The sequence below is a fragment of the Petaurus breviceps genome, unplaced genomic scaffold (assembly GCF_028583685.1).
Source record: "Petaurus breviceps papuanus isolate PSGF00001 unplaced genomic scaffold, PetGlider_PUasm1.0 90919, whole genome shotgun sequence".
NCBI lineage: Eukaryota > Metazoa > Chordata > Mammalia > Diprotodontia > Petauridae > Petaurus > Petaurus breviceps.
In genome coordinates, this window is record NW_027187378.1 from 1016835 (window position 1) to 1044170 (window position 27336).

Below are 27336 nucleotides of genomic sequence, written 5' to 3' on the forward strand. Positions count from 1 at the left end.
TTGCAAAGTCCTTGGGACTTCACACAATCTGACACTGACAGGGGGTTCTCAATACAACAGACCCCAAGGCAAGTTGTTAAGTTCTCCTGAACACATTTTTCTTTTTCTTCTTTTTTTGTTTGACATTGTCACATTGCGTGAAAGCAATTAACCTTTGCCTGCAGTAAATTCAGACAGCTGTGAGAATGATGGAATTGCACCTGACTAACTAAACATGGGTAAAAGGAGTCACTGATGTGTTATTGGAGTAGTTTTCCAGTTTGTCTCCAAAGGTGCTCTGTCCATGGAAATATCAGAGCATATTTGTAGCCCTTTCATGAAGGGAAAAGGTGTTCTCATTGAAAACAATCCTATCCAATTCAACAGTCATTGATTAAGCACCTATTATATGTAAGAAAATATAGCCTACTATGTGGGAGTATAATTCCTATATTCTGGAATCAACCAAAGGTAGTCCCTACTGCTGTTATTCCAAAAAGCTCATGGTTTCTTCTATGCAAAGAACTTTAAAACATCTTTGATTGCTTTAGTTACAAGACACTCCACCCCCAAAATATGCTGCACATGTGTCTATGAGCCCTGCAGGTATGCCTGGATTTTAAATTTCTCTCCAAGGCAGCTCAGTGAAAAATGGCTCCTTCAGGCCAGTCACTGCCCACAGAGTAGTTGGAAGTACCAGGGCTTAAGCACTCTCCACCCTAGCCCCCAGTCCAAAGAAGAGGACATTTGGCCTGCGTTTCACTCTTTGGGAAGGCTTATTACTACTGGTGCATTTCGGGAATGGTCAACTACGGGAGCAGTTCGCGCTTAGTGAGAATGCTTCACTTCCTATTCATGCCTGTAGCTGGTGCATGAAGAAGATGTAGAGGACTTTCCCTTTCTGATGCTAGATTGCTTGTATTTTTTCTTTTTCTCCTGCGCTCATTTCACTACGCCTCTTTTACTTTTTGTCTCTGTGGACAAAGGTTTGTACATCAACTCTCGATGTATGGTTACTGTATTGAAGTACCGATATATTATCCTAGAAAACCATTGAAATTGCCCTAAGTAGAACTCTAAAGGCCATCGCCCCAGCCAGCCTCCAATGCTGTGTCTTTTATGCCTCATTGGAAATGTCAGTGGCTTACGTGTCCCTGATGCCACACATACATGTGGAAAAGAGGGAATCTTTGTATGATGCTGTGTTAAAACTTAGCCAAATCTGTTTCGCTCAATGATAGTGTGTTGCTGTGATGTGATGTACACACTATACTTGGCAGTCTTGTTCCATGTCTGTCTGCCAGTATGTTTTGTGTGTGTGTTTTGTGTCTCAAAATATAATCGTGTCACTGAAATAAAAGTGAATGTCCTCCAGCTACCTTTATGCTTCTGTCAAATCCAACCAGCTAATCCAAAAACTTCCCTTTTGGGCAATGTTACAGACTTGATAACTGCAATTGAATCCATTGGAATTAAGTCATTGAGTAGTCTGGTCATGGTGGCAGCCAAACGTTTGAGTCAGGTTTATGATATATCGGTATACTCTTAATGCCCCTACTGGAAACTCATTTGCTTGGTTCAGTTCTTAGCTTGAAGAAATAGAATGTAGCTCAACAGCTCCTCCCCAGTGCACTGTTACTCACCCTCTTTTTTGCATAGGCTTAAGTCAAGTGATGCTTACAAAAAAGCCTGGGGCAATAATCAAGATGGAGTTGTTGCCAGCCAACCTGCTCGTGTGGTGGATGAACGAGAGCAGATGGCCATCAGTGGTGGTTTTATCCGCAGGTGAGCTTTTTTGGGTTAGAAAGAGGTGCCATGTTGCCAGGAGATACCATGCCCTCACCCTCTGTTCCAAATGTATTTTCATGAATTTTATGTGATGTTTTAGTGGAATCCAGAGAATGCCAAAAAGATTGTGGCTTGGCTTCCTATCAACTAACCTTCTCTTTTAGTTCAGGTAAGCAAACACTGACTACAGTGTCTATAAACAGCAACAGGTATAGATACGTGGCGATGCTGAGACACTGAGTTTACAAAGGCAGTCACCAACAGCTGGCCCTAAGACAAGCCTATACAGAACTCGGCTGTTTGGAGACTGAAGGACCTGGACTAATAATAAGTAAATATTCTTCAGGTAATGAACTCATCCCTTTTTACATGATGTTATACAAGGATATTCAACAGGTACTTAGGTTTGCTACTCTACAAATATCAATGGCCAGGCCACTGTTAGCTCTTACAAACCAACTCAGCTCAACATTCCCCTAAGTGTACAAAATGTGCAAAAGTGTGCAAAAAATAAATCATATTTCTTCATGTCTAGAGGAGATCTTTCCAGTTGCTCCTTGAAAAACCAGAGGTAATAGTCACCATGGTTAATGACTTTTCCTCAAACAACATGAGATAATTTCATGCTACAGTTTTAGGGTTTGGTTTTGGTATAGGTTGTTGATCTAAGTATAGCTGAGTACTTTCTACCCTCAAATAATCCATCAGGAATGGTAATTAGCACTGCACAGAAAGTGTGAAGGTGGCTACCTCAAAAAGGAATCTCCCTGCTTTATTTGTGGCAGATGCCTATGTACAGACACATGCTCTGAGTAATTGCAACTGCTAAATCATTGAAATATTCTGGCTATGCTGTGAAGACTTCTACTAACCAGGGAATTCTGAAGCAGGTATAATTTTATTCCACAAATTGAACTATTTATCTTTCCAAGCCCCTAAAAAAGGCAAAAGAATAAGCAAGATCTTCATGTTGATCTAAACATCTTTTCTCTCCACTCCCTACCCACCCAACAGACACACAAATGCATGCAAATGTATGTGTACATGCACACACACACATACACACACACATTGTCTGAGTGGTTTTCCCTCCATAATAACTCATCCTCAGACCATCTAAAGAGATCATGGCATTTAAATATAAGCAAATTTAACTTGCTTTATGCAAGTAACTACTCCCAACAATATTTCTCATAAGGAAAGACCTATAATTATTATTACTTCTCCCATTCCTTTCCATTGCAAGTGAAAAAGAAGCCCAGTGATGTGATGCTTTAACTTAACTCAATGGGTTAATTTCCAGAGTGTGGCTATAGCTAGCACATAGGAAAAGAAATAGAGAGTTATTATCCTTCAATAGGGTGTTTCCAACTGCAGCTGAATTTTCTTACTAACATGATTAAACTCTGAGAGTAGAAAAGACTATTATCCTATGAAAGAGAAAGCATAAGATAGCTGATGGTGCTCAGATAAAAAGATCCATCCACTTTAAAATGTCATCAATAAAAAAAAATTTTAAGGATTCAGAGATGAAACTGCCACAGTATAATGCTTTGATTATTTTCTAATAAATTAGGGTTAATTTCCCCACACACACATATTGAATAGAGGTTTTCCAAAGCAGAAATATCCGGTGGCCTACAGGTATTTTTCAGATAAGCTCTGAGTCCTAGGTATCCAGAGTATTTCCATTCCAATTTCCTCAAAAGAATTGTTTCTTTGGTTACAGGGTAACAAATGATGCCCGAGAAAATGAAATGGATGAAAACCTGGAGCAGGTGAGCGGCATCATTGGAAATCTTCGTCATATGGCCCTGGACATGGGTAATGAGATTGACACACAAAATCGCCAGATTGACAGGATCATGGAGAAGGTAAGGAAAGCAGAGATATATGTGGTTTCTAATAAGTATTGCCACTTTTCCACTTTAGGCCTGTCTGTTAAAAATGGGGGGCTCAGTACTAGAAGTGGGTAAAGAAGTAATAAGACTCATCTTTGGGAATTTTGCAACAGAGGATCAGTTCTCTGTTTCCTAGTTTCCCTAGGACTAAAATCACATTTTTTACCATCACTGATAACTGTCTGCAGTAATTTTTTTCCCTTGTAGTTCCCTCTAAAAATTGAGTATAATCTTTTGAAGTTTCCAAGAACTTCAGTTTGTAGGCTTACTTCCAATTAAATGATAATCTCATCTATTAGAATCTTGTGATATGCCTCTATTATGGAAGATATTAAAGTTATTTCTCTCTAATTAAAAAAAATATTATCCAGCTTAGATACAAAGAGAAATCTGGTTTTTAAATCTTTTGATTCATAGGGCTAAATTTTCATTTTCTTAGTACCCAGGAAACTGCTACTGACATCAGAAGGGAACTATTAGAGAAAAAAATAAAAGAAAACTTTGTTTTGGTCTATTCTGTACTATATGCTCTATGTTTTAAAAAGAAAATCTTACATGGAAAGGTGTTTGATAAATGTTGTACCAAATAAAATTAGATCTTGACTGATAAAAAAACAAAGCAAAACAAAACAAAACACTGGCTATTCAAGTAATAGTTATCAGTTCTCCCATTGTTAAAAAAAAAAAAGTTGTATGCCAAATTGTTAATGTATAGTGCCTTAAATCTGAGGGACTTTAAAATGTGAAATAAGCATTTTATAAGTGGGAGTTTCAGATCTATTCTAATACTTTAACTCAGCATAGAATAGTTACCTTTAAAAGTCAACTTGCATTATAATTATGCCCTCGTGAATTTCTAATTTTCTGTGATATCAGTCATTCATTCAAATGGCAGGATGGTATGGTAGATAGAATACTAGACTTGTGACCAGGAAGATGTGGGTTCAAATCCGACCTCTGACACTTTTTAATGTGAACATGGAAAAGTCACATAAATTCTCTAAGCAACAGTTTCCTAATCTATAATATAAAGATAATGATACCTATAATATCTACCATTACAGGGTTGTTATGAGACTCAGATGAAATATATGTCTTTGTACCCTTCAATACTCCAATGACTCTGTGATTTCCTCAACGTGGGTACGATGGAAATTACCATCCCTCCAACTTGTTCATTTAGTGTTAACTCTTATCTGTCTTATCAGAATCTATGAAATGAAGTTCCCCCAAATTACCAGAGACAGTTTTCATGTTCTTATGACATCTTGAGGACATCAGTGGAGCCCTTCAGCTCTCTATTTATCCATTATTTTTTCTATATCACTAACCCATTATCTTCTCGGCCAAAGTGCTATATGAATATGTGCTAACAACAATCCTGTGGTATGGACTGGGCAGGTATTATTATCCCTATATTACAGATTATTATCCCTATATTATAGTAAGTTAAATGAAAGTAAAATAGCATGCCCATCGGGCAGCTAGGTGACACAGTGAATAGAGTTCTGGTCCTGGAGTCAGGAAATCTTATCTTGCTAAGTACAAATCCAGCCTCAGACACTTGCTAGCTGTACGACCATGGGCAAGTCACTTAACCCTGTTTGCCTCAGTTTCTTCATTTGTAGAATGAGCTAGAGAAGGAAATGGCAAACCATTCCAGTATCTTTGACAAGAAAACCCCAAATAGTGTCACAGAGAGCTGGACAAGACTGAAATGACTAAATGACAACAAAATGGAAAGTAACTTGCTCAAGGTCACATAGCTAGTAAGAGGCAGAGCTAGAATTTGAATTCCAGGCTTCTGGCTTTCATACTATTGCCATTTTTATCATATTGTGCTGCCTCATTAATAGAGGGAAAATACCCATGTATCATTACAGCATTGATCTTTTTGTGTCTCATTGGTCATGCAGTTTTCTACTTTTGTTTGAAAAAAAAAATTTTTATTATTGTTGTTTTTAAAAAATTAATGATAAAATCACAAAAGATAACTAATTCCAAAATAACTTCATACTTTTACCAAGTTCTAGGTACACAAAGGCTTCCAGTGAGGTTTCATTTCCCACATGCATCAGGCAGATTTTACTGCATAATCAACACTGAAATCTTAATGGACTATTCAGAAATAGGAATAGGCAAAGAGACTAGACCAGTGGTTTTGCTATTTCAGGGAATTCCTGGGTGAGAAAACCCCTTCTACCAATGCAAACTACCATTTTCCTGGCAATTTATAGTCTAGAGAGCTGCCTAAAAATATTGAATGCTTAAATGAGTTAGCTATGGTCACACATCTAATATGTGCCAAGGGGTGGGACTTGAATCTGTGTTTTCTTCCTAGCTTCAAAACCAGTTCTCTATCCACTGTGCCATGCTGCCTTCTCTATTCAGGGATAATATATTTAAATTCATGTTTCATTCAATGGAGTCTCTTATGCAGGAAGCCACATTTCTCTCCCTCTCCAATACTCTTCTACTTCTGATGCAGATATTGGACATGAATGGACATCCAACATGCTTTTAGAGGGAAGGGAAGAAACCTTTAATGTTTTTGGGTTGTTTTCAGCATTTCCACTCCCAGGTTATGTCCCTACTCTCAACACTAATCCTGGTTACATCTAGTCATTCATAATATGACGACATCAGTTTTGTATGATCATTTAATATGACAGTTTATGGACTGTCATAAAATTACCTTATATCTCAATTCTAAAACCTTGCTCTTTTAAAAAAAATTTTTTAATTAATATTTTATGGAAGAAAAGATGAGCCCTTCCTGAAAAATCTCTTATCAGAGGCAAGTCTTCATCTGTATTAGAATCAGTGTAGGGCATTTCTTTTTTTATCATAATCTTATCTAAGGAGGTAAGGTTCTTGTTCTATACTTTGTCCTTTTATTTTAACTCTTTATGCCCACTACTATGACAATCTTATCCAATCCCATGACCACCTGTGTCTTATGAGAGAAATCCTATAGAGTTGTCTGAGGCACCTAAAGGTTAAGTAACTTTCCCGGAGTCCCAGAGCTAGAAAGAAGTAGAAGCAAGATTTGAACCCAGGTCTTTGTGACTCCAAGTCTAGCAAGCCATCCACTACTTCCTCCTCCAACATTGTCTACATGAATGACGTACACTTATAGAATGTTAAAGCTGGAGGACAACATGGTGGTTAGCTGGCATCATTTTAGGGTCAATAGAAGGGAAGTGATTTCTCCAAGGTCACATGATGAATTACTGGCAAAGTTATGACCAGAATTCTCTTGATTTAATACTGATTTGACTCTACCCTATGATCTATAACTCTCACAATGACCTTTACCCCATTCTCTAGACCTACATTCTAAAATACCTATTGGATATCAACCTGGATGTCCTATTGTTACTTGGAAGAAAATGTGTTTAACAGCTTCCTTAAAAAACAATTCTTCATCCTGCTCCCTACTTCTGTTAGTGACAGTATGATTCTGTTCCCAAGAACAGATATCCTAGAGTCATTTTTTACTTTCTCCCTTCCCTCATGTCTAAACTATCAACCCTTATTGATTCAACCTCTGAAAATTTTTCCTTCCTCCTTAATAATTTCCCTGCTACCACTCTACATCAGGTCTATGTATTTATAAATGCCTCTTTAATTTATCTTCAGGACTCTAGTCTCTAGATCTTTTAATTGATTCTACACATTTCTATCAGATTAATATACTGAAATACAGAATTTATAATGCAAAACAAGTAAAAAATGCTTAGTGTCTCGTTTCATGTTCCTTAATTCTCTCCCAAACTACTTTTTCACATACTATTCTTCATTCAACCAACATTTGAATCAAGATAGACTACTTACTATTCCCACAAAATTTTGTTCAATCTGCCTCATAATTTCACACTGACCTGGGCCTGCAGTCTTCTTTCTATCAAAGGTCCCATTTCCTCCACTGGGATCAGTCTCCCAAGAAGGAAGTCTTTAGGATTAGAGAGAATCATAAAGTGGGAATTAACCAACATTGTCATTTTACAGATGAGGAAATTGAAACTCTGAATAGAAAACCACAGGAAAATTTTCAAATAAAAATAATGGCCTCTGTCTAGTGATAAAATATATACATATATAGAGAGAGAAAGAGACAGGGTCAAGTAACTTCAGAAAAATGCAGTTAATAAATTATTAATATTTTACTTTAGAATAAATATAATTTTAATATATATATATGTGCATGTGTTTATATATCTGTCTCTTTCTATATATATGCATATCTATTTCTAGCTACATACACACATACTATATGTATGTGTCTATATGTATATATATGCATATATTTTTATATAAAGTCTAAAAGTTCTAGGAATTAATAACCCTTCAAATTAAAAGAAGTGATACATAGAATAGAATCCTATAGAGGTGGGAAAGCATCTCACATTTAATATCGTTGATTAGAAAGTGGTCTTTCGGGGAAGCTAGGTGGCACAGTGAATAGAGCACTGGCCCTGGAGTCAGGAGGACCTGAGTTCAAATCCAGACTCAGACACTTAACACAAAAAACTAGCCATGTGACCTTAGGCAAGTCACTTAACCCCAATTGTCCCTCCAAAAAAAAAGTGGTCTTTCCCCACCTTGCCTGATCAATTCCTCTACATTGAATACTAGGAATGAATACAGTCAACCAAGTAAATTCTATAGTGAATTCTTTTCTGGAACTGGTTGGAATAAATTGCCTCTGAGGTCTCTTCCAACTATGAAATTCTGTGTGTGTAGAGTTAGCAGAGCAAATAAAAACATCAGCTAGGAAGGAAGATTTGTCACATTTTAAATGTTATTCAACTTCACTGAGCAGCTAGGTGGCATAGTGGATAGAGCACTGGACCTGGAATCAGGAAGATTCATCTTCCTAAGTTTAAATCCAGCCACTATGTGATCCTGGGCAAGTCACTTAATCCCATTTACCTCAGCATCCTCATCTGTAAAATGAGCTGGAGAAGGAAATGGAAGACCACTCCAGTATCTTTGCCAAGAAAACCCCAGTTGGGGTCATAAAGAGTCAGACATGACTGAAAAACAACTGAACAAACTTTATTTCAGATATCAAGTCAGTAGAACTGTATCCTTGAAGGCAATGCCTGAGGAATATCAAAGATCCTTAAAACAACTCAAAGAATTTAAATGTCGATTTGCTACCTGTATTTGAGTCAAAAAGAGAAAAATATCTGAATAATTTGTGATTTGAAAGAAAGAAAGGAAGGAAGAAAGAAAGACCAATCCAAAGTGTTTATCCCTGATTACTACATTGTTGTTAATGACACCCCTCCCCCTTCTTTCTTCCAGGCCGATTCCAACAAAACCAGGATTGATGAAGCCAACCAACGTGCAACAAAGATGCTGGGCAGTGGTTAAATGCCAACAGATGTGTTTTTGTCTCCATGCTGTCGAGGAAGACGGCATTGTCATGCTTTTCTCATGGTATTTCCCTACTAGGTTTGCACACATGCACATATCAGTCCCCATTGTAATTGTTGTCCTGTGTAGTCTGTCCTTTTTCTTTTCTGCTTACCTTTCTTTCCCAAGATTGTATATAGTGATACCTTGATGGTTTTGGCTCACTATGATGTGTTCTATTTTATTTTTCTTCTTCTCCTCAATGATGTTTGCTGAATGACAACAATGTAGGAATGCTTAATGTGCTGTTGAACCTTTAAATATGCAGTATTGTTCTCGTAAAACTGTGACCTTCCACAGAGCTACTGCCACGCGCCTTCCTTCAGGTGTCATGCTCTCAAGCACTTAAAACTTGCTGTCCTTGGTTCTTCATGGCCGTCATCTGTCGTTATGATTTCATGATTAGACAAATGTGGAATTATATTAACAGGCATTGCACTAAAAGTGATGTGATTTATGCATTTATGCATGAGAAATAAATAGATTCTTAGGCTCCTACTTAAACAAGACCTTTCCACGGCAGTAGCACATTGACAACGAGAAACACACATACACAATAACACAAAAGCATGCTCAGTATTGAGACACTGTTGGGACTATGTTATACCAGCAAGACTGCAATAGTGGCACCTTCTTCTGTCAATAGAGTTGTTAGCCATAATCATTCTTTTTTAATTAAAAAAAAAAAGATGGATTTGACACTCGCCATTTAATCATTGCCAGCAAAATAAGTGTTTGGCTGAAAATATGTCAAATGGGTGTAATATAGGGGTTATCTGCTGCTTTTGAAGACTATCTTTTGGAGGAAACGACTACACTATGAAACAGTGCAGAGGTGTAATTTTTATAAGGCTGTATCTTATTAGTCGCTATTCCCCATGTGGTTTGTTATTGGTACAGTTCTTTGTTGCTTATCTAGAGCTATGCACACCAAATCTCTGAAATGTTTAGTAGCTAATAAAGAAAAATTTAAAAATAATATAAATGAATGAAATATAGATAAACTGTGAGATAAATATCATTACAGCATGTAATATTAAATTCCTCTTGTCTCCTGTCAGTTTGTGACGTGATTGACATTTTGTAGCTAGTTGAAAATTATTAAAAATTATAGACCCCAGATTCTCTGTTCTGTCTTTCTTGGTTTACCTGAGCATCAAAGACACCTTATTTTCCATTCACAAGAGAGGGAGGAGAAGAGCAATTCAATACCCTTGCTTATGATATTATAACATGGATGATCTGTAGGGAAAAGGCAAATTTCCCTGTTGGATGGGATTCAAGTGACAATTGATGAGTCAAACTGAAGAGGCAAAGAGGGAGGGAATAAACATTTATATAGTGTCTACTTTCTTCCAAATACTGTGCTAAATGCTTTTTTTTTTTTTTACAAATGTTAGCTCATTTGACCCTCACAAAAACCTTGTAAAATAGGAACTATTTGCCTGCATTTTACAATTGAGGAAAATGAGGAAAACAAGGTTAGGTGACTTACCCAGGGTCGTACAGATAGTAAGTATCTGGGACAGGTTTTGAATTCAAGTCTTCTTAACTCCAGGCCCAGTGCCACCACTGAGCCATGAACAGAGATTTCTACAACCTGCCTTTAAAATGATCTGTTTGGTGATGAAGAAAAGACAGTTCTTGCTTTACATAAATTTGCATTATTCACATTTGACTTTATGTAAATAAATCTGCATACCTATGTTAACTTTACTGTACAATACTGTGCTCTCACACACTCTCTGCTCCTTCCCCTTGGCTTGTCACTCCACAGCTTCCCACCTCCCCACAAAAAAAAAAAAAAAGTTTAAAAACCCCTCCAAATGAAAGCAGAAGAACAAAGCAGGGAGGGACCACCACCACAGCCCCTGGATGGGGTCTTAGCTTCAGACCTCCAGCACCAAGGGAGAGAGACACTTGCAAGATGTCCAGCCCCATGGCACATCTGACTTTCTCTCCAATTCTGGTACTGTGTGCCTGTCTCTGCCACTGAATATCTCCCATTATCTCCTGTCACAGTCTGCTTCCCTCAACCCCAAATATACTCTTCCTCTCATTCAGGTCAGGCCCCCACATGGTTGGCCCAGCCCTGTGTGTTCCTTCTCCTGCTCTCACTTCTAACTGTCCCTGGTTCCCAAATATCCTTGAAACTCTCTATATGGGCTCATGGCCCCCTCCATTGCCCACTTCAGGCAAATTCATATTATATAAAAATCACTTTACAAAGAGGTCTGCTGAATGGTTCACTCACATAAAGCAAGAACTGAATGTATTGACTTAAGGAAAAAATGCAGCTCTCCATCCATGGAAGCAATTCAAATACATAATTTGCATTTTCATGCCATGCATGCTTCTATATGGATTCATATATGCCAAGGGTAAAATTATCCCCATTGATTCTCTCCCCACTAAAAAAAACACAAAACCTATTGCTATAGTAAGGTCTTATAAGAAAACACCAATATAACCCAACCATAATGAGACTGTTAGTGTTATGCCCCCCTGATAATATTGCAAAGGAATTCACGATGCTAGGTTCCCTTTGGACTGAAAGAATATTTATATTCAGAAACTATTGACACTTGGAGGAAAAGGGGTCTGAGAAATGATTTCTCATGATCCTTAAGTAGAATACTGAAAATAATTCAAACTAGAGTCAGGAGACCCTGGCTAAGTCATTTCATCATTCTGATCCTGAGTTTTCTCATCTTTAAAAAAAAGATAATAACACCCCTAGTGTCAAATTCAAAAGCGTTTGTGAGACACACAAGAGCTTCTGTACCTAAAGTATTTTACCAACTTTAAAAGTGCTTTATAAATGTCAACTATCATTATTTAAAAACAGGGATGTTACCACTGGTCTGGTCTTCAGAAGTCCCACATGAAAACACAGAGATGAATTAGCAGGATTTTAATGATTCCTTCCAGCTCCCTTTTCCTCTAATATTGTGCCAACAATCCCATCAATAGGAGACCACATCATGAGAATGCCTGGTTTGTCTTGCCAGATACCTTAAACAAAGGACAATCCACAGTAAAACAAACAGTGAGGGAGAAACCCCAGATTTGTCATCCTCTGCTAACTCTCTGGAAGTCACCAAGAAGGAAAACCTGACCAAATAGAATTTTAAGGGACAATTTGCCCATTTTATTGCCTTTTTCTAATGTCAAGAAAAACTGAGCCTGGATTTACTTGAATATATAATTCATTCAAATATTTTCCACTTAGGTCATTTCTCCTCTCCTCTCTACTCATCTTTGGAAGATATTTTACCATTAAACAATTGAAATGAAGATGGAATTCTGTAGGTAAATTTATTCTAGTTGCCCCTCTTTATAGAAACTCCAGCAGCATTTCTGGAGGATTAAAATAAGCAGTTGAAGAGCTGAGAATACTGGCTAAAAATCCTATTTTATTTTCATCAATCTAACATTCACAGCTCATCAACTGCTTTTTCCAGGGCTTCCAAATAGCTTTTGGTGCTTCTGCTACTACTCATGACAATCTGCCATGATTTTCTGAGAAAAACCATACCTTAAAAATGTGAGTTGAGGAATAAGAATACAGAAAGGGAAAAACAAGTAGATACAAACAAATATGCTAAATAGCTTAAGAAACTAATATCAGAATTTGTGCACCATGTTCTAGACTTCTGATCTAGACTTTGTCTTTTCTTATCTTTTCTCTTTCTGACCATTCCAAGGGAGTAAAATTTTTCATTTCGTGAGTAGTAAATAATGACACAATAAAATAGTATTATTATTATATTAATATTATGTTATATTATTATTTAAGGAAAAATAAAACACCTCTCTTGTGTTCCAATAATTATTCAACAAATATTTATTAAGTACTATGTTCAGGGCACTGGTGATACAAAGACAAAATGAAACCACTCCTGACCTCAAAGATCATTTAATATAACTCTCTTTTTTCAGATGAGAAAACTGAAACACAGAGAGGTTAAATGGCTTGACCTAGTCAGTCATGAGGCAAATAGTCGTGAAGTGACTTTCCCAGGATCACACTGCTAGTAGGTATCTAGGGCTGGCTTTGGATTCAGATCTTCTGCCTCCAGACTCTCTCCTTATGTCCCATAGCTGCTTTGTCAGAAGCAGGGTTGAGATTAGAACTGTGATCTTCTGACTCCAGACCCAGTGGCCCTTCCATTATACCATACTGCTTCCCACTGCACATTGTGGTGTCTTAATAAATGTTAAATTCAGGTCTTCTAGTTCATTAGCCAGGGCTCTTTGCAACACATCATGCTATTTTTCAATTAATATATATACAATTAATTCCTTTAGTTAACTGGTATTTTCCAGGCAAGACTTGAACCTCAGCACTTTATACAGACTTACTTTCCTTTAACGTTAAGAGGAATTTTCCCCAGGGAACATAGAGAAAATTCAATGCCAAATAATACCATGACCATAACTTGTGACACTAGAAACTCAAGGATTTGGGGAGGAGGTATTAATGTCAACAATGAAGATTCTTTACTGAGTAAATGGTAAGGTAATGTAAATGGTAAGGTAAGTAAAAGGTAATGAGATGTACACAGAACTAATGGTCACACCCTCATTCATCTTTCCACCTTCAAGCCAATATGTCTACCACTACCTCCCCTCAGCTCTCCAGCTATGTCAAAGATAAAAGAAACAAAGGAACACTTAGTCAAAGTAATGGGGTCACTTCTCTAATTCTGGGGTTCAGCATTCTGTCGTCACCAGTCCACCAGCATCCTCCAGTATCCTTTTTCTTTCTGCCACCATATAACAGATATATCACATACCTAATACTTTCTTTGTTGAAAAAAGGAAAGAAAAACTGAGGAGAAAAGTAAGGGGGACTGTTGGATTGTCTAGACAGGAAGTTATGATTGTCATATTCCATAAGGAGTGTAAGACCTGAAAAGTTAATATAGAGGTATGGGAGTCAATCAGCAGAAGGATATGATAGTCAGAACATCAGAGAAGTTAAAAGATAGAAACCATATGAAAGTGGGTCTAATAATTCATGGAGCTCCTAGGGGTTAGAGAACAATAGCCAGCCAAGGAAATCATCTGTAGGCAGGAAGCCAATTACATAGATCAGATATAGAGCAGCCAAAGTTGGTGTCCCATTGTAAAACTGCTGAGGAGGAGCCAGAAGGTCAAATAGGGGTGGTAGTGGGGGTGGAGGGTAGAATGTTGATGCTGATATCTACAAAGCAAGTTAAAGGAGTTAGGAACAAACAATAGTCACAGACCAGAAACTGGGCAATACGTTGGCTCACCCATGCTCCTTGGCCAGACCTTCTGGGATTTTAAGTTAGAACTAGGCTGGGATTATCAACCATGCTAATTCTCACAACTGTGAGGACAATTTAAGGGACTAGCAGTCCTGGAAAGTAAGTGAGACTGGAACCCTTAGGAAGTTCCATTCAGAGCAGCAAAGATAGATGACAGTTGATTTTCTTGGAGGGAAATCTTCATGACTACTCTTTCTCCCTTGCCCATGGGAGCTTTCTCCAAATTAAAATCAGATTGCAGGTTAGTTGCCTTGGCTAATACACTTAAAGATGGCTTTTCAACAAATGCCTATCCATCTGACTTGTCTTTACACTTGATAATACTGTTCTCTTATCAAGTAAATCAGTCACTGGAGGTTTAAATTCAGTGAGTTTATCCAGAGACAATGCATTACACAAATCATAGGCCCAAAGATCAGGAAGAAAGCAGAGGCCATGGGATGGATGGCAGTATGAAAACAGCAGATTTCCTTAAAGTAATAGACAATGTACACTCCTTGGATATGAAGCCAGGAAACCAGAATCCTAGCCCCATTCATTCTACTGTCTTGCTGAGTTTTTGTTGAGAAAGGTCATTCTTACATCTCTCCCTGTAATGTGGAGTTGTTATTCAGTCATTTTCTGTCATGTCCAACTCTTTGTGACCCCATTTTGGGGTTTTCTTGGCAAAGATAGTGAAGTGGTTTGCCATTTCTTTTTCCAGTGGATTAAGGTAAACAGAAGCTAAGTGACTTGCCCAGGGTCACACAGCTAGCAAGTGTCTGAGGCCTGATTTGAACTCAGGAAGATGAGTCTTCCTGACTCCAGGCCTGGTGCTCACCTAGTTGCCCTCTGACATGAGAACCTAAGACCAAATCCTATTTCCTCCCCCATCCTATAGATCTATTTGTTTGGGTTTTTTTTTTTCTTATGGGTCTATTTGGGGATGAATTCCATAATATATAGGAAACTTCTGAAAAGGATGAGTCTACACAAATGTAATCACTGATATTACACAGATTCCCACTGACAATTTCCTAGTTGAAATGGCAAGGAATCAGCAGCTTCGGGCTCTTCCTGTAATACTATAAACCAACAAAGTCATTCCCTGTTGTACATACAATACACTCTCTCACCCTGGAATTGGTGGTAAGGACATTTTTTCCATGAGAGGATGGATGCCAATCTTACCCCCCAATGTCCTTTTCATCCACCCATTATTCAAGACCAATTGATCGAGGGAGAAGCATACCATCCTGACTTCATGAACTATCTGCCACAAAAGACATCAGCCCTATTGAAAAGCTATAATGGAACTGGGAGCAATTTTGTCCATTTCCCTGATTAATGATTTTTTTTATTCACAGTTCTTGCCAGCCTCTGGGCACCTCCCCAAGTACACCTTGGCATTGAATTTTACCATCCCACTGCTATTTCCTAGTGTTCCTGGGAAATGCTGAAATGTTCCTCAATAAACACAGATGTCTCTAGATTCTTAGCCACAATCCAACCATCATTAGATTTACAAAATAGCATTCCCCAGAACTAAGCAAGAAGCTATAGCCAACACAGTTTCAGCTAGTTCTGGGCTATCTTGCCCAGAACTGGGAAAATCTGGCCTGTGCTCAAAATTCAGTAACATTTACCAAGTGTCCCAATGAGACAGGTTATGATGAAAAATTACATTAGAAAAAAAGGAATGGCCCTTACCCACTAGGAGCTTAGGCAATAAAGGAAACATAACTAGATAGGGACTTCAATAGTTTACATTGAAGACTGCTTCCAAGATCATTTTCTTATTCATTTATTTGTATAGTTATGTATCATATTTAGGACCCAAGCAAATAAGTTCCATATCTTCAATGTTCCATCCTTCAGCCACATTTTAAGCTGGAAAACAAATTAGTTACTAAAACAGTTATCAACCATTTCATCATCAAGGTGAAATATTGCCTTAGCTCTTCCACCATTAAATTCTAACCTGTGCTCTGAATAATCCTCACAGTTCACAAAAGTCAATTCCTTCTTCTTTGTGACCCTGAAATGGCAGTTATCATACCTCTGACCGTTCCTTATTCTCTGTATCTTTGAGCCATCTTTTTAGCTCAGTTGATTAGAAAACTGTACTAATGAGGTTCATGTTTTGGTTCCCATGCCCCAGGTGAACCAGTTAGCACCAGAGGTTGTACCTTGATGTCATTCCCAACCTCAATGACATTGGTATGTCATTGGTTATAAGATAGGGTTGGTAAAAATGTGGCTAGAAGGGTCAGTTTCGAACCCAGGACTTTGCCTATTAATAACAAGAGTTTGCTTCTTCAGTTTAGCCACACAACTCATCATAAATAGCATTGATATAGTTCTTGAAGATCTACATTGAGTTTTAAATTACTTATCCTTTCTAGTCCTTACAATAACTTGCACTCTGATGCTAGTATTCCCACTTTACAGATAGAGAAACTAAGTCTTAACCATGTTGTGACTTGCCCATGGTCACACATCTGATCTCTAGTCCAGTATTCTATCTACCACACCACAATGCCTCTCCATTACTTCTCCCTTTCCAGAATAAATTGCTCTGTAGAGAACTAAGATATCATTGGAGGGTATGAAAGAGAAGGTACATTATTATGCATCTATTCCAAAGAGCTAGTAACAGAGGTATAAATTGATTACTGTGGTAATAAAAATCTATTCTATCATTGTCACTATGACACTGTACAAGTCCTTCAACCTCTCTTGGTCTCAGTTTCTTATACTGTGAAATGAAAATATCTTGGAATAAGTAGCCTCCAAATTAAATCTATGAACAATGCAAAATTTGGCTATGGTGCCAATTTTTTGCAGGACTAGACTTAAAGAATCTTTCTCAATACTAAGACAAATACATTAACCTCTGACCCTTAAGAGGTAGTGATGGGGTGCTTGGGATCTATGTCTGTAAAATCAATTTGTAATATCAGTCTGTAAAATCTGTTTGTAAAACCAGTCTTTAAAATCACACTTCCTTCGCCCCCCCCCCCCCCCCCCCCCCAGTCCCCAGCCTCAGAGCATTAACTCTGCCCCTTCCCCCTGCTGAACTCCACCCAGCAACAACTCATGAATTGTTTCTCTCTGATTGGAACAATAACAAGCTACACCTATGAATCCTTCACTAAACTATCTATAAACATTTTAGCTTAGGCAAATGTTATCTCCCCTTAGTATAGTGGTCAGCTGCCCCTATGAATCCTCCAATACCCTATCTATAGGTTAACTCCTTAGCCAATTATCCACATATTGAGTCTCCATTAGCCTTGGTCCCCAAGATCCATCTTGTCAAACATGACACTGATGGGTGGCAGACTAGGCACTTCTCAGTCAGCCCTGACTGCTAGCTGACTTAGTGATGTTTCAAGCCTAAAACCACACGTCCAGGTAGCCCCCCTTGGGCTATTTCCCAGTGAATTTTGGGCAATATGCCTTCGAAGTTGACATCAAAAATGCATGTCCCTTTAAGCACTGACCACTCCTTAACTCCTCCCTAATCCCACCACTTTTCACCTAGTTAGCATAATTGACATTTAATTTACAACCTAAACTCCTTAAAACTATGCCTATGTCTTCTTTAAGTTTGCAGGTCCCCTAAGGACCCTTGCCCACTGTAAAGCATACAATAAACTTTTACACTCCTGACTCCAAATTGGCTTGGGCTGAATTCTTTCCAGACTGAATTGCAGGTATTCTGGTCTTAGATAAAGATCAGAGTTCCTGCAGAACCTATTGCCTTCACCCCATCAGTAAGACTTTGGATGTTGGCATTACTTGAATCACTTTGAACTTGTGTTTAAAAAATGTTTTTGAATATACAAAGAGAAACCCACAAGAAGTGATTTTTCCCACTTATCAGATAAATAGTTACACAGCTAACTTCTTAAGGTTTTTCTGTTTACCATCTAATTACTGCTATTTTCTGGGACTATATAGAATTTTTTTTTCATTTTTATATTAAATTCTTCTTCCTTTTTGAGGAAAGATTCTCATTCTGTGTCTCTCTCTGTCTCTGTCTGTCTCTGTCTCCATTTCTCACCTGCCCCCTTTAAGGAATAAGGAAAGACCGATTACTGAGTGATGAGAGAAGAACTTTGTGCGTCAGAGACAGTTTAAGCACACACATGATGTATTGGGTGTGCCTGTGGGAGTGGGGTGGGGGAGGTGACTACTGCTTTCTGAGACATTTTTTGCTTCTTCAGAAGAGCCATGGGGAACTGCCAGTTTAGAAATGATGAGGTGAATACTAATAGAGAATTTTAAAACTGCCAAAAGCTGTTGAGAGAGTACCTATCCAGAGAGTTCATATTCTCATTTCAATGTTTATTAAAGACATGGGGCTATCCAAGCAAATTTTTGCAGGGGTTAGAATTTTAGTAAATCTCATCTTAACCAAACTGGCCTCACCATTCCAGGGACATTAGCACTTCTTCAACCTGGATTCTTATCTAAGCATTTTACAATAAGTTGCAATATTTATTTTAAAATATTTTCATTCTGGAGCATTCTTAGGGGAAAGCAGTTATAAAGAAAGTGCCAGGGGAAAGGAAAAAAGGTGAGGGAAACTCTAGGAACCAAATGACGTAAATCTTCCCAGGTTTCCCTGAAACTGCCCCTTTTGTTGTTTCTCAGGCTACAGCTATATCCCAGTGAGACAGCTAGGTGGTGCCGTGGTTAGAGTGCTGGGCCTGGAGTGAGGAAGACCTGAGTTCAAATCCAGGCTCAGACACTAACTGTGCGACCCTGAGCAAGTCATTTGACCCTTCTTGCCTCAGTTTCCTCATCTGTAAAATGAGCAAGAGAAGGAAATGGCAAACCACTATAATATCTTTGCCAAGAAAACCCCAAATGTGCCCATGAAGTATTGGACACAACTGAAAAAAAAAACAAAACAACAAGTATCCCATTATATTAATATACCATTATTAACAGCTGGAAGAGAGGTGGGAGGGAGAGAAAATAAATGCTGGTTAAAAATAAAGATTTCTTTTTTTTAAAAAAGCAAAGTGATACAAGAGGACAGTCTGAAAGGGAAAGAAAATTTTAATGAAAAATAGAAATTGAATTAGACAGATCTATAGCATCATAAATTTAGACCTGGGGGACCTCAAGACTCATTTTACAAATGAGGAAAATGAGGCAAGGGAAAGATGGAGCTTGCCCAAGGTCTCAAAGGGAGGAAATGACAAAAACAGAAATGATAAAAACAGGCCTTCTGATTGACATTCTTATGTTCTTTCTACTATAGAGACAGATAAAATAATTATCTAATTCAATAATTTTTAGTATCTAAGTCAGAATAATCAGCACCAGTGGGTTGACAGGAAAACAAGAGCATCTTAAAAATATATTTCAAAAGATAATAACAACAATTATATATCACTTTAAAGTTTGCAAAGCAGTTTTTATTATCTCTTTTGATCCCCATAACAACCCTGAGAGAAAGGTGCTATTATTATCCCCATTTTACAGATGTGTAAACTGAGGCTGAGTCACACAGCTAGTAACTAATGCAAGATTCAAATTTAGACCTTCCTGACTTTAAGTCATCTCTTTACTATACCATCTAATTTTCTGAGTTCAGCAACATCAGTATTCCCTTCACTAGTAAAAATTGCAACCCCTCCATTCATTTGTAGATCACATCATGAATTGCTGAGGCCAAAAAACAATCAGCAGTTGGTGGCCATCCTCTCAGTAATGAGCTTCTCCAAAGTTAGCCATACTGATCTTCAGATGGCAGACAGAGACTGTCACCAGATCATACTGAAAGCCCTTCCAACTTGGCAGAAGGTGCTAGAGCTGACATTCCATTGGCATAACTTCTGAAAAACTAAGGTTGCTTCTGTAGCAGTATGAAGCATCAATGTAGGACTTTGTTCAACATTAAAAAAATAGGATTGAGAAATTGGGAGAGTCTGGCAGAGTAAAATAAAATGGGAAAGAGCCTGAGACAAGATGAAAGACAGTAATCCAGAGAGAATGTGGTACCATAAATTAAACAAACAGACAGCTAAATAAATGAGTAAATGATCAAAAAATGAATAGCTGGACAAATAAATGAGCAGATAAATCAAATAAGCACTGTGACCTTAGAAAAGATAATTTGTCTCTGCCAATAACTACATCAGTATAGATTTGAAAAAGCTACAACTCCTTATATCAGTTGGAAAGGTGTGTGTTTAACAAAGTAGCTGGTGCATAGTAGGCACTTTAATAAATTCTTGTTGGGTAACTGACTGACTAAAAAACACCTCAGCATGAGCCAGGGAAACCTTAGCTCCCTGATTTAGTTTTGTTTGGTTTTGTTTTTTGGGGTTTTTTTTGTTTGTTTTGCTTTTTGAAGGGGGGAAGGTAGGGCAATTGGGGTTAAGTGACTTGCCCAAGGTCACAGCTACTTTTGTGTGTGTGTGTGTGCGTGTGTGTTAAGTGTCTGAGGCCATATTTGAACTCAGGTCTTCCTGACTCCAGAGCCAGTGCTGTATTCACTGCACCACCTAGCTGCCCCACCCTGATTTAGTTTTAGGCTGTTACTATGACAAGGGCCACTCCAAGGTTCAGAACAGTCCTAATACCATTCTGGGTTATCAGCTGATACAATTTATACCTTCAACAGCATTCACAGTCATTGTCTGTAAGGTTCCATTGAAGAGTCCTTTACCATGATGAGTGACTGTTGACACTGGCCACCATGGTGCTTCTAAGGAAGATTTTGGGAAAGCATTCCACCGATGGCACTAAAGACTGTGCCCTTTGACTCCACTGTGCAGGCACAGTCAGGAGTGGTAATGAATCATTACCCTCTGTTCTTTTCTCTCACAGACAAGCTGTAGTAGCATATAAGAAATGGTACCTAACCCAAGCTTCAATTTGATTGTATGTGAAATGGGAAGAATATCATTTGAGTTGAAAGAGGTTTAGGGACCTGCTCAGAGTCAGACAGCTAGTAAATAGATGAGGCAGGATTCAAACTCAGGCCTTTTCAGGATTACTGTGAACATGAAATCATCTAGAAATTGCTTTATAATATTAATAATATATACATTTAAAAGTAGGTGGGAGTTTTTTTAAGTTTGCTATCAGTGTTATTTTGCTTTGGGAGATTCAGACCTATGATTTTATCAGTGTAAAGAAGTCTTGGTATTAAAACTCCCTCTCCCCATTCAGACTGGCAGTCACTAGTCTTAAATAGATGTCCTTTGCACTGAGACATTAAGTGAGTTGCCCAAGGTCACACAGCTAGTATGAATTTGAGAGAAAACTCGACTCTTAGTCTTCTGTCTCCAGGGCCAACTTCCTACCAACCGTGCCCCATTGTCTCTCATATTTCTATTATTACAATAAAAAAGTATAAGAGATACAATGAATACACTAGCTTTACAACTAGAAACATGGATATAAGAAGAATATATATTATTAGAAAAACTACAAGAGGCGAAACAAGGGAAAATCAACCTTTTCTGAATGGATAAAGAAGCACTTTTAGCTTTGCTAAGAAATAGCACCATATTCAAGTTCTTCCCAAGGCACAGACCTGTTTTCTTACAACACTTTTTTTTACCCCAAAAGAACTCAAAGCCTCCTGAATGCCCTCTCCTTCATCGTCATAGATTTTGTATTGCTTTTAATAAAATTATCATTCTCACAATGTTCCAGAATAGGCAAGTGTCAGGTCCTCTCTCCCCAGTGATGCTGCAGCTATTTTGTTTGCCTTTTACTGAGCTCTACTGAGGAAAGCTTCTAAATAAATAACCTATTAAATCCTCCCAAAGTGGCAAACTCCATCATTACAGAAAGTTTTTGTCAATGTCAAAGGGACATTGCAAGGATATCTGAGTAGCATTTGAAAAGGGGAAACAAAACAGATCTTAAAAAGACCAACTTGTGAACCTCAAATGGCTCTCTATAAAGAAAAGCCAGCTTGTGATGGAATCTCCTTGTGTTTTTTCAATGGGCAATAATAACCACTGGAACTTAGAAGATTCTGCTGAGTAAATGTTCTCTCTGAGCACAAATGCCCATCAGAAAGTGAAGGTTGAAAAGCTAATGGGTAAGAGAAGAATGGGGAATAGTCTAACACCGTCCGTCCCTGTTGACCTCAACCTAACCCATCATTTAAAAATCGCATTTATTGCAAAGACAATACCCTTGCATTTTCAGCAAAATTAGCTTATTAGAAAACCAAGCTGACACATTCATTTTAATTAAATGGCACATAGTTTATACTTCCCTGCTTTTCCCAGGGAAATAAAATAATGTTTGATGACCCCTTGTCAAGCATGAAGGTAAAAATGAGGGAACTCATGTTGCCCCTAAAAATCATGAAAGGAAAGAGCAGCAATTGAAACTGGTGAGTCAGAGAGAAATGGGAATCAGGAGAAGGAAAGAAGGAACTAGAAGAATATAAAAATAGCTGGGCAAGAAATAAACACAAGCACAGTAGGAGCAGGGCTGAACGGAGCAACACGGAGTATAATATGATTCAGAGAAGGACAGGAGTAAGCCATGGCAACTTGACAGCAGGATCCTCTTACCTACATCCTGCCCCATGTTTGGAGACCTTGGATCATGTCTTGGTTTTTACATAGGGGAAAATAGGTTAACACCTACTCAATGTCATTTGCTTGGTGATGTAAGGCCCTGCATGGCTCCAAATATCTCACTTATGAGCTTAACTTTGGAGGAGGAATAAAATAAGACGACCACCTCTCTCTTTTTGGACTGCCTGCCTGTGTTAATTCAGCCTAAATCGTACATCATTCTGTTAACTCATAGTTTGCAGCCTATTGACTTCCTGAAATCTTTTTCAGGTGCCATACCATCTAGTGATGTTTGCCTCATTTTATAATGCTGAAGTTGACTTTTTAACCCAAGGATAAAGCATCTTTACAGACTAAAATGTTGGGCTCAATTTAATAAGATGTAAAGTGGATGATGGCAAAGTCTTGCTATTGAAATATTAAATTCTTAAATTTCTAGCCTGTCAAAGTCTTTTGGATCCTAATTTCGTCATCCAACATCTTAGCTCTTTATTTCAGCTTGATTGAGAGAAGCAGATGACTGAGAACTGAGAACCCAGAGGTTTATTTTTATTTTATTTTATTTTATTTGCTTTTTGGAGGGCAATTGGCATTAAGTGACTTGCCCAGGGTCACATGGCTAGTTTTTGTGTTAAGTGTCTAAGGCCAGATCTGAAACCAGGTCCTCCTGACTCCAGGGCTGGTGCTCTATTCACTGCGCCACCTAGCCACCCCAAACCCAGAGGTTTATAACAAGACCATGATGAATTTAAGGAACAAATATCAACTTTGTGAAGTTCTCTCCCAAGGTTTTCAGGAGCAGAACTGGCCTTGTTTGCCATCACTTAGGGAAGGTTCAGTCTCTACCTTGTTCCATTTGTATGAATGGAGATCAAATTAACTTCCTGCTGAAAGACAATCAGGAGCAAGATTGTGGAGTACCTGGAGGATTATACTTTGGTGAAGCACAGAATTGATTAACTCTTCCACATTAACCCTCAACACTCTAACAAGATGCAACCTTTCTTCAGTTCCCTTTCATTAGGGATATTTCATGACCTTATTAGGCATTCTTTCAACCTATAAAAGCAGGGTAGTCAAAGCTAGCCCACCTTCCTTCCCATGATATTCTCTAGGGTTCCTGCACCTGTTCCATCTCCTGTTTGGAAATGTTCCAAAATATGGAAGGATCTCACAGTGCTATGGAAATTTTATAAGTATACCATCCATATGCCTTTATCCTAGTCATTGATTAAACTGTTAAACAGAATGGGTCTAACAGATCCTGAAGCATTTCATTAGAGACATCCTTCCAAATTGGTATTAAACCATTCATGACTATTTTTTGGGTCTAGCCATTCATTTGACCCCAAATCTAAGTATATTATTGTTTAGCCCAAATCTCTCCCTCATTTCCACAACAACACAAAAGATTTTATCTGATGTTCTTTTTAAAAATGTATTTATTTAATTTTAAAATGTTTACAACATTCAGTTCCACAATCCCTTGAGTTTCAAATTTTTACCCTCCCCCTCTCCTCCCCCAACCCCATGGTGGCATGCAATCAAATACAGGATCTACAAATACCTTCACATTAAACATTAGTCAGGTTGTAAAGGATTATAACCAATGGAGTGAACAATGAAAATGAGGAAATAAAACAAGAAAGAGAGAGAGAGCAAATAGCTTGCTTCAATTCAATCTGCATTCAGACTCTGTAGTTCTTTTTCTGGATGTGGATATTTCTTTCCATCATGAGTCTTTTGGAGTTGTCTTATAACTTTGCATTGCTGAAAAGAGCCCAGTCTATCAGAGTTAGTCGTCACACATACGTTGTGTCTGTAATTGTGGTGCAAGGGGATGCCCATCAATTGAGCAATGGCTGAACAAGTTGTGGTATATGAATTTAATGGAAAACTATTTTGCTATAAGAAATGAGGAGCAGAAGGACTTCATAATAACCTGGAGAGACTTATATAAACTTATGTTGAGTGAGAAGAGCAGAACCAGGAGAAATTTGTACACAATTATCTGATGTACTGCTGAAACCTGGGTAGACAAAAATAATCATCAATACAAGGAACACAAGGAAAGCATACACACCTAAACTGAGACTTAACAATTTCATGAATAATGACTAAATCAAAAAACAAAACATGAAAACAATAACAATGTGAAAGAGAATTAAAATAAAATGTCTGGAATGTAGTTAAAATAATCCTTTGAGGGAAAAAATGTATATCTGAAAACATACATTAACAAAATTAAAAATTGTTGTTGCTCAGTTGTGTCAGACTCTTTTTGAACCCATTTGCAGTTTTCTTAGCAGAGATGATGGAGCGGTTTGCCATTTCCTTCTCCAGCTCATTTTACTGATGAGGAAACTGAGGCAAACAGGGTTAAGTGACTTGCCAAGTGTCACACAGCTAGTAAGTGTCTGAGATCAGATTTGAAATCAGGAATATGGGTTTTTCTAACTTCAGGCCCAGTATTTCATCTACCTGGCTGCCCCCAACAAAATAGAAAAGGAAATGGTTAATCAATTATGTGATTTCTTTTTGTTGTTATTTGTTTGTTTGGAGGTAGTAGTTTCCTTGGGCTATAAATACAACAGCAACTCACAGGACTGATCTGACTGCTGATCAGTATATCTGCCCCATTTCTGACATGGGCCAGTTCACCCTTCCTTAGGGAGTCAAGAGGTCCCCTGCTCTGAGGAGCTCACCATATTGATCCACACAGTGTGAAAGTAGGATTATCAATTCAGCTTTAGCTCTACTTCAGCCCAGAACAGAGCTGAATAAATTTACCAACCTCAGCCTGCTAGAAGCAAGAATTACAGATGTATATCACCATTTCTGGTTGCACATACAATTTTAAAAACTAGAAAATGGATTTTAATTTTTTTGGGTCTTTTTTTTTGGAGGGCAATTGATGTTGTGACTTGCCCAAGGTCACACAGCTAGCTTTTGTGTGTGTGTTAAATGTCTGAGGCTGGATTTGAACTCAGGTCTCCTGACTCCAGAGCCGGTGCTCTATTCACTGTGCCACCTACCCACCCCAAAAATGAATTTTAAAACCCAAAATAATAACAAAAAGGAAATTTTTTTAATATAGAAGAAAATAGGACAGAAAATAAAGGCTATGGAAGTGATTTTAAATTTCGATTCTTTGAAAGAGACTAAATTTATAAACCTTTAGCTAACCAGATCAAAAAGAAGAGGAAGGAAAAACAAATGACCAAAGTAAAAAACAAAAAGTATCAGTAAAAATTTTTTAAATGAAATCTTGGTAAACTGTATCTACAGCATTTTCCTTGATCTGTCAGTTTAACAAGCCTATCAAGAAAAGAAAAGAAAAATACATTAGTCTAGTATGACTAGTTCGTGAAAAAGGCACGTCAACTCTTTTTCCTAACCATTTCCTTTCTTAAGATGTTCGTTCAACACTGTGTTAATATGTTCTGAAATTTTGCCAGGAATTGAAGTCAAACTCTTTGGGCAATAATTTGTAAACTATATTCTCCTTGTTTTTTTTTTTTAATTGGACCAATATTTGCACACAGTTGTGTGTTAGCTCTCCTATTCTCTGCAGTCTTTCAAAAGCTACTGAATGACTTAGCAATCATATCTGCCAAGTTGTGATTCCAATCTAAATTTCTAGGCTAATTATTAATTACTTCCCCAATTCAGTGCCATTTCTATTTCTTCTATATCAGAGGTTCATAAACTTTTTTGTGTCAGAGACCCCATTGGTATTCTAGCAAAATTTATGAACCCCCTTCTCAGACTGTTTTAAATGCAAAAAATAAAATATATAGGATTACAAAGGAAACAAATTATATTAAAATATAATTATACATTTAAAGCAACAATAAGTACATGGACTCTAAGGGAAAAGTCCTATTATTATTATTATTGCTTTTTGAAGGGTGTAAAGCCAAGCACGAGCAGCTTTCCAGAAGAATGCTACTGTGAACAACTTTTAAGGTTCTAATTACAAAGTATAGTGAACACTCTATTTATTCCATACAAATCAGAGCAAAACATTCACAGTAAAATAAGGTACAGCATTCACAATGATACAACTTATAAAAAAAAATCAAAATACAGCATTCAAACAATTTATCACTAAGATGGCCACATAGTTTCACCATACTGGTCACAAAGTTTTCAACAAAGAACAATCATTTAGTAACTCAATCAATCAATCGATCAATCATACTTAAAGAGGTTTGCCTCTTCAAGGAACACAAAGTACAATAGTCAAAGTTCTCCACTTATGGGGCACACTAAGTTACAAATCAGTCACTTATTTAGTAATCAATCACTAAGTACAATCATTTAGTCAACCAATAATTCAATAAACTCACTCATTCAATTATCCTTCATCATCACAATTTAATCATCAGAAAATAT

At 37.6% G+C, this 27336-nt stretch overlaps 1 protein-coding gene across 2 annotated transcripts in view; it reads left to right on the top strand.

The window, feature by feature from the left end:
• Positions 1 to 10212, top strand: part of SNAP25 (synaptosome associated protein 25) — a 96855-nt gene extending 86643 nt beyond the window's left edge. For both annotated transcript variants that reach the window (XM_069075408.1, XM_069075407.1), the window contains exons 6-8: positions 1639 to 1764; positions 3497 to 3641; positions 8982 to 10212. In XM_069075408.1, coding sequence (XP_068931509.1) covers positions 1639 to 1764; positions 3497 to 3641; positions 8982 to 9050 — 340 coding nt within the window. In that variant the 3' untranslated portion in view covers positions 9051 to 10212. The remainder of the gene's footprint in view (positions 1 to 1638; positions 1765 to 3496; positions 3642 to 8981) is intronic.
• The last annotated feature ends 17124 nt before the right edge of the window (positions 10213 to 27336 follow it).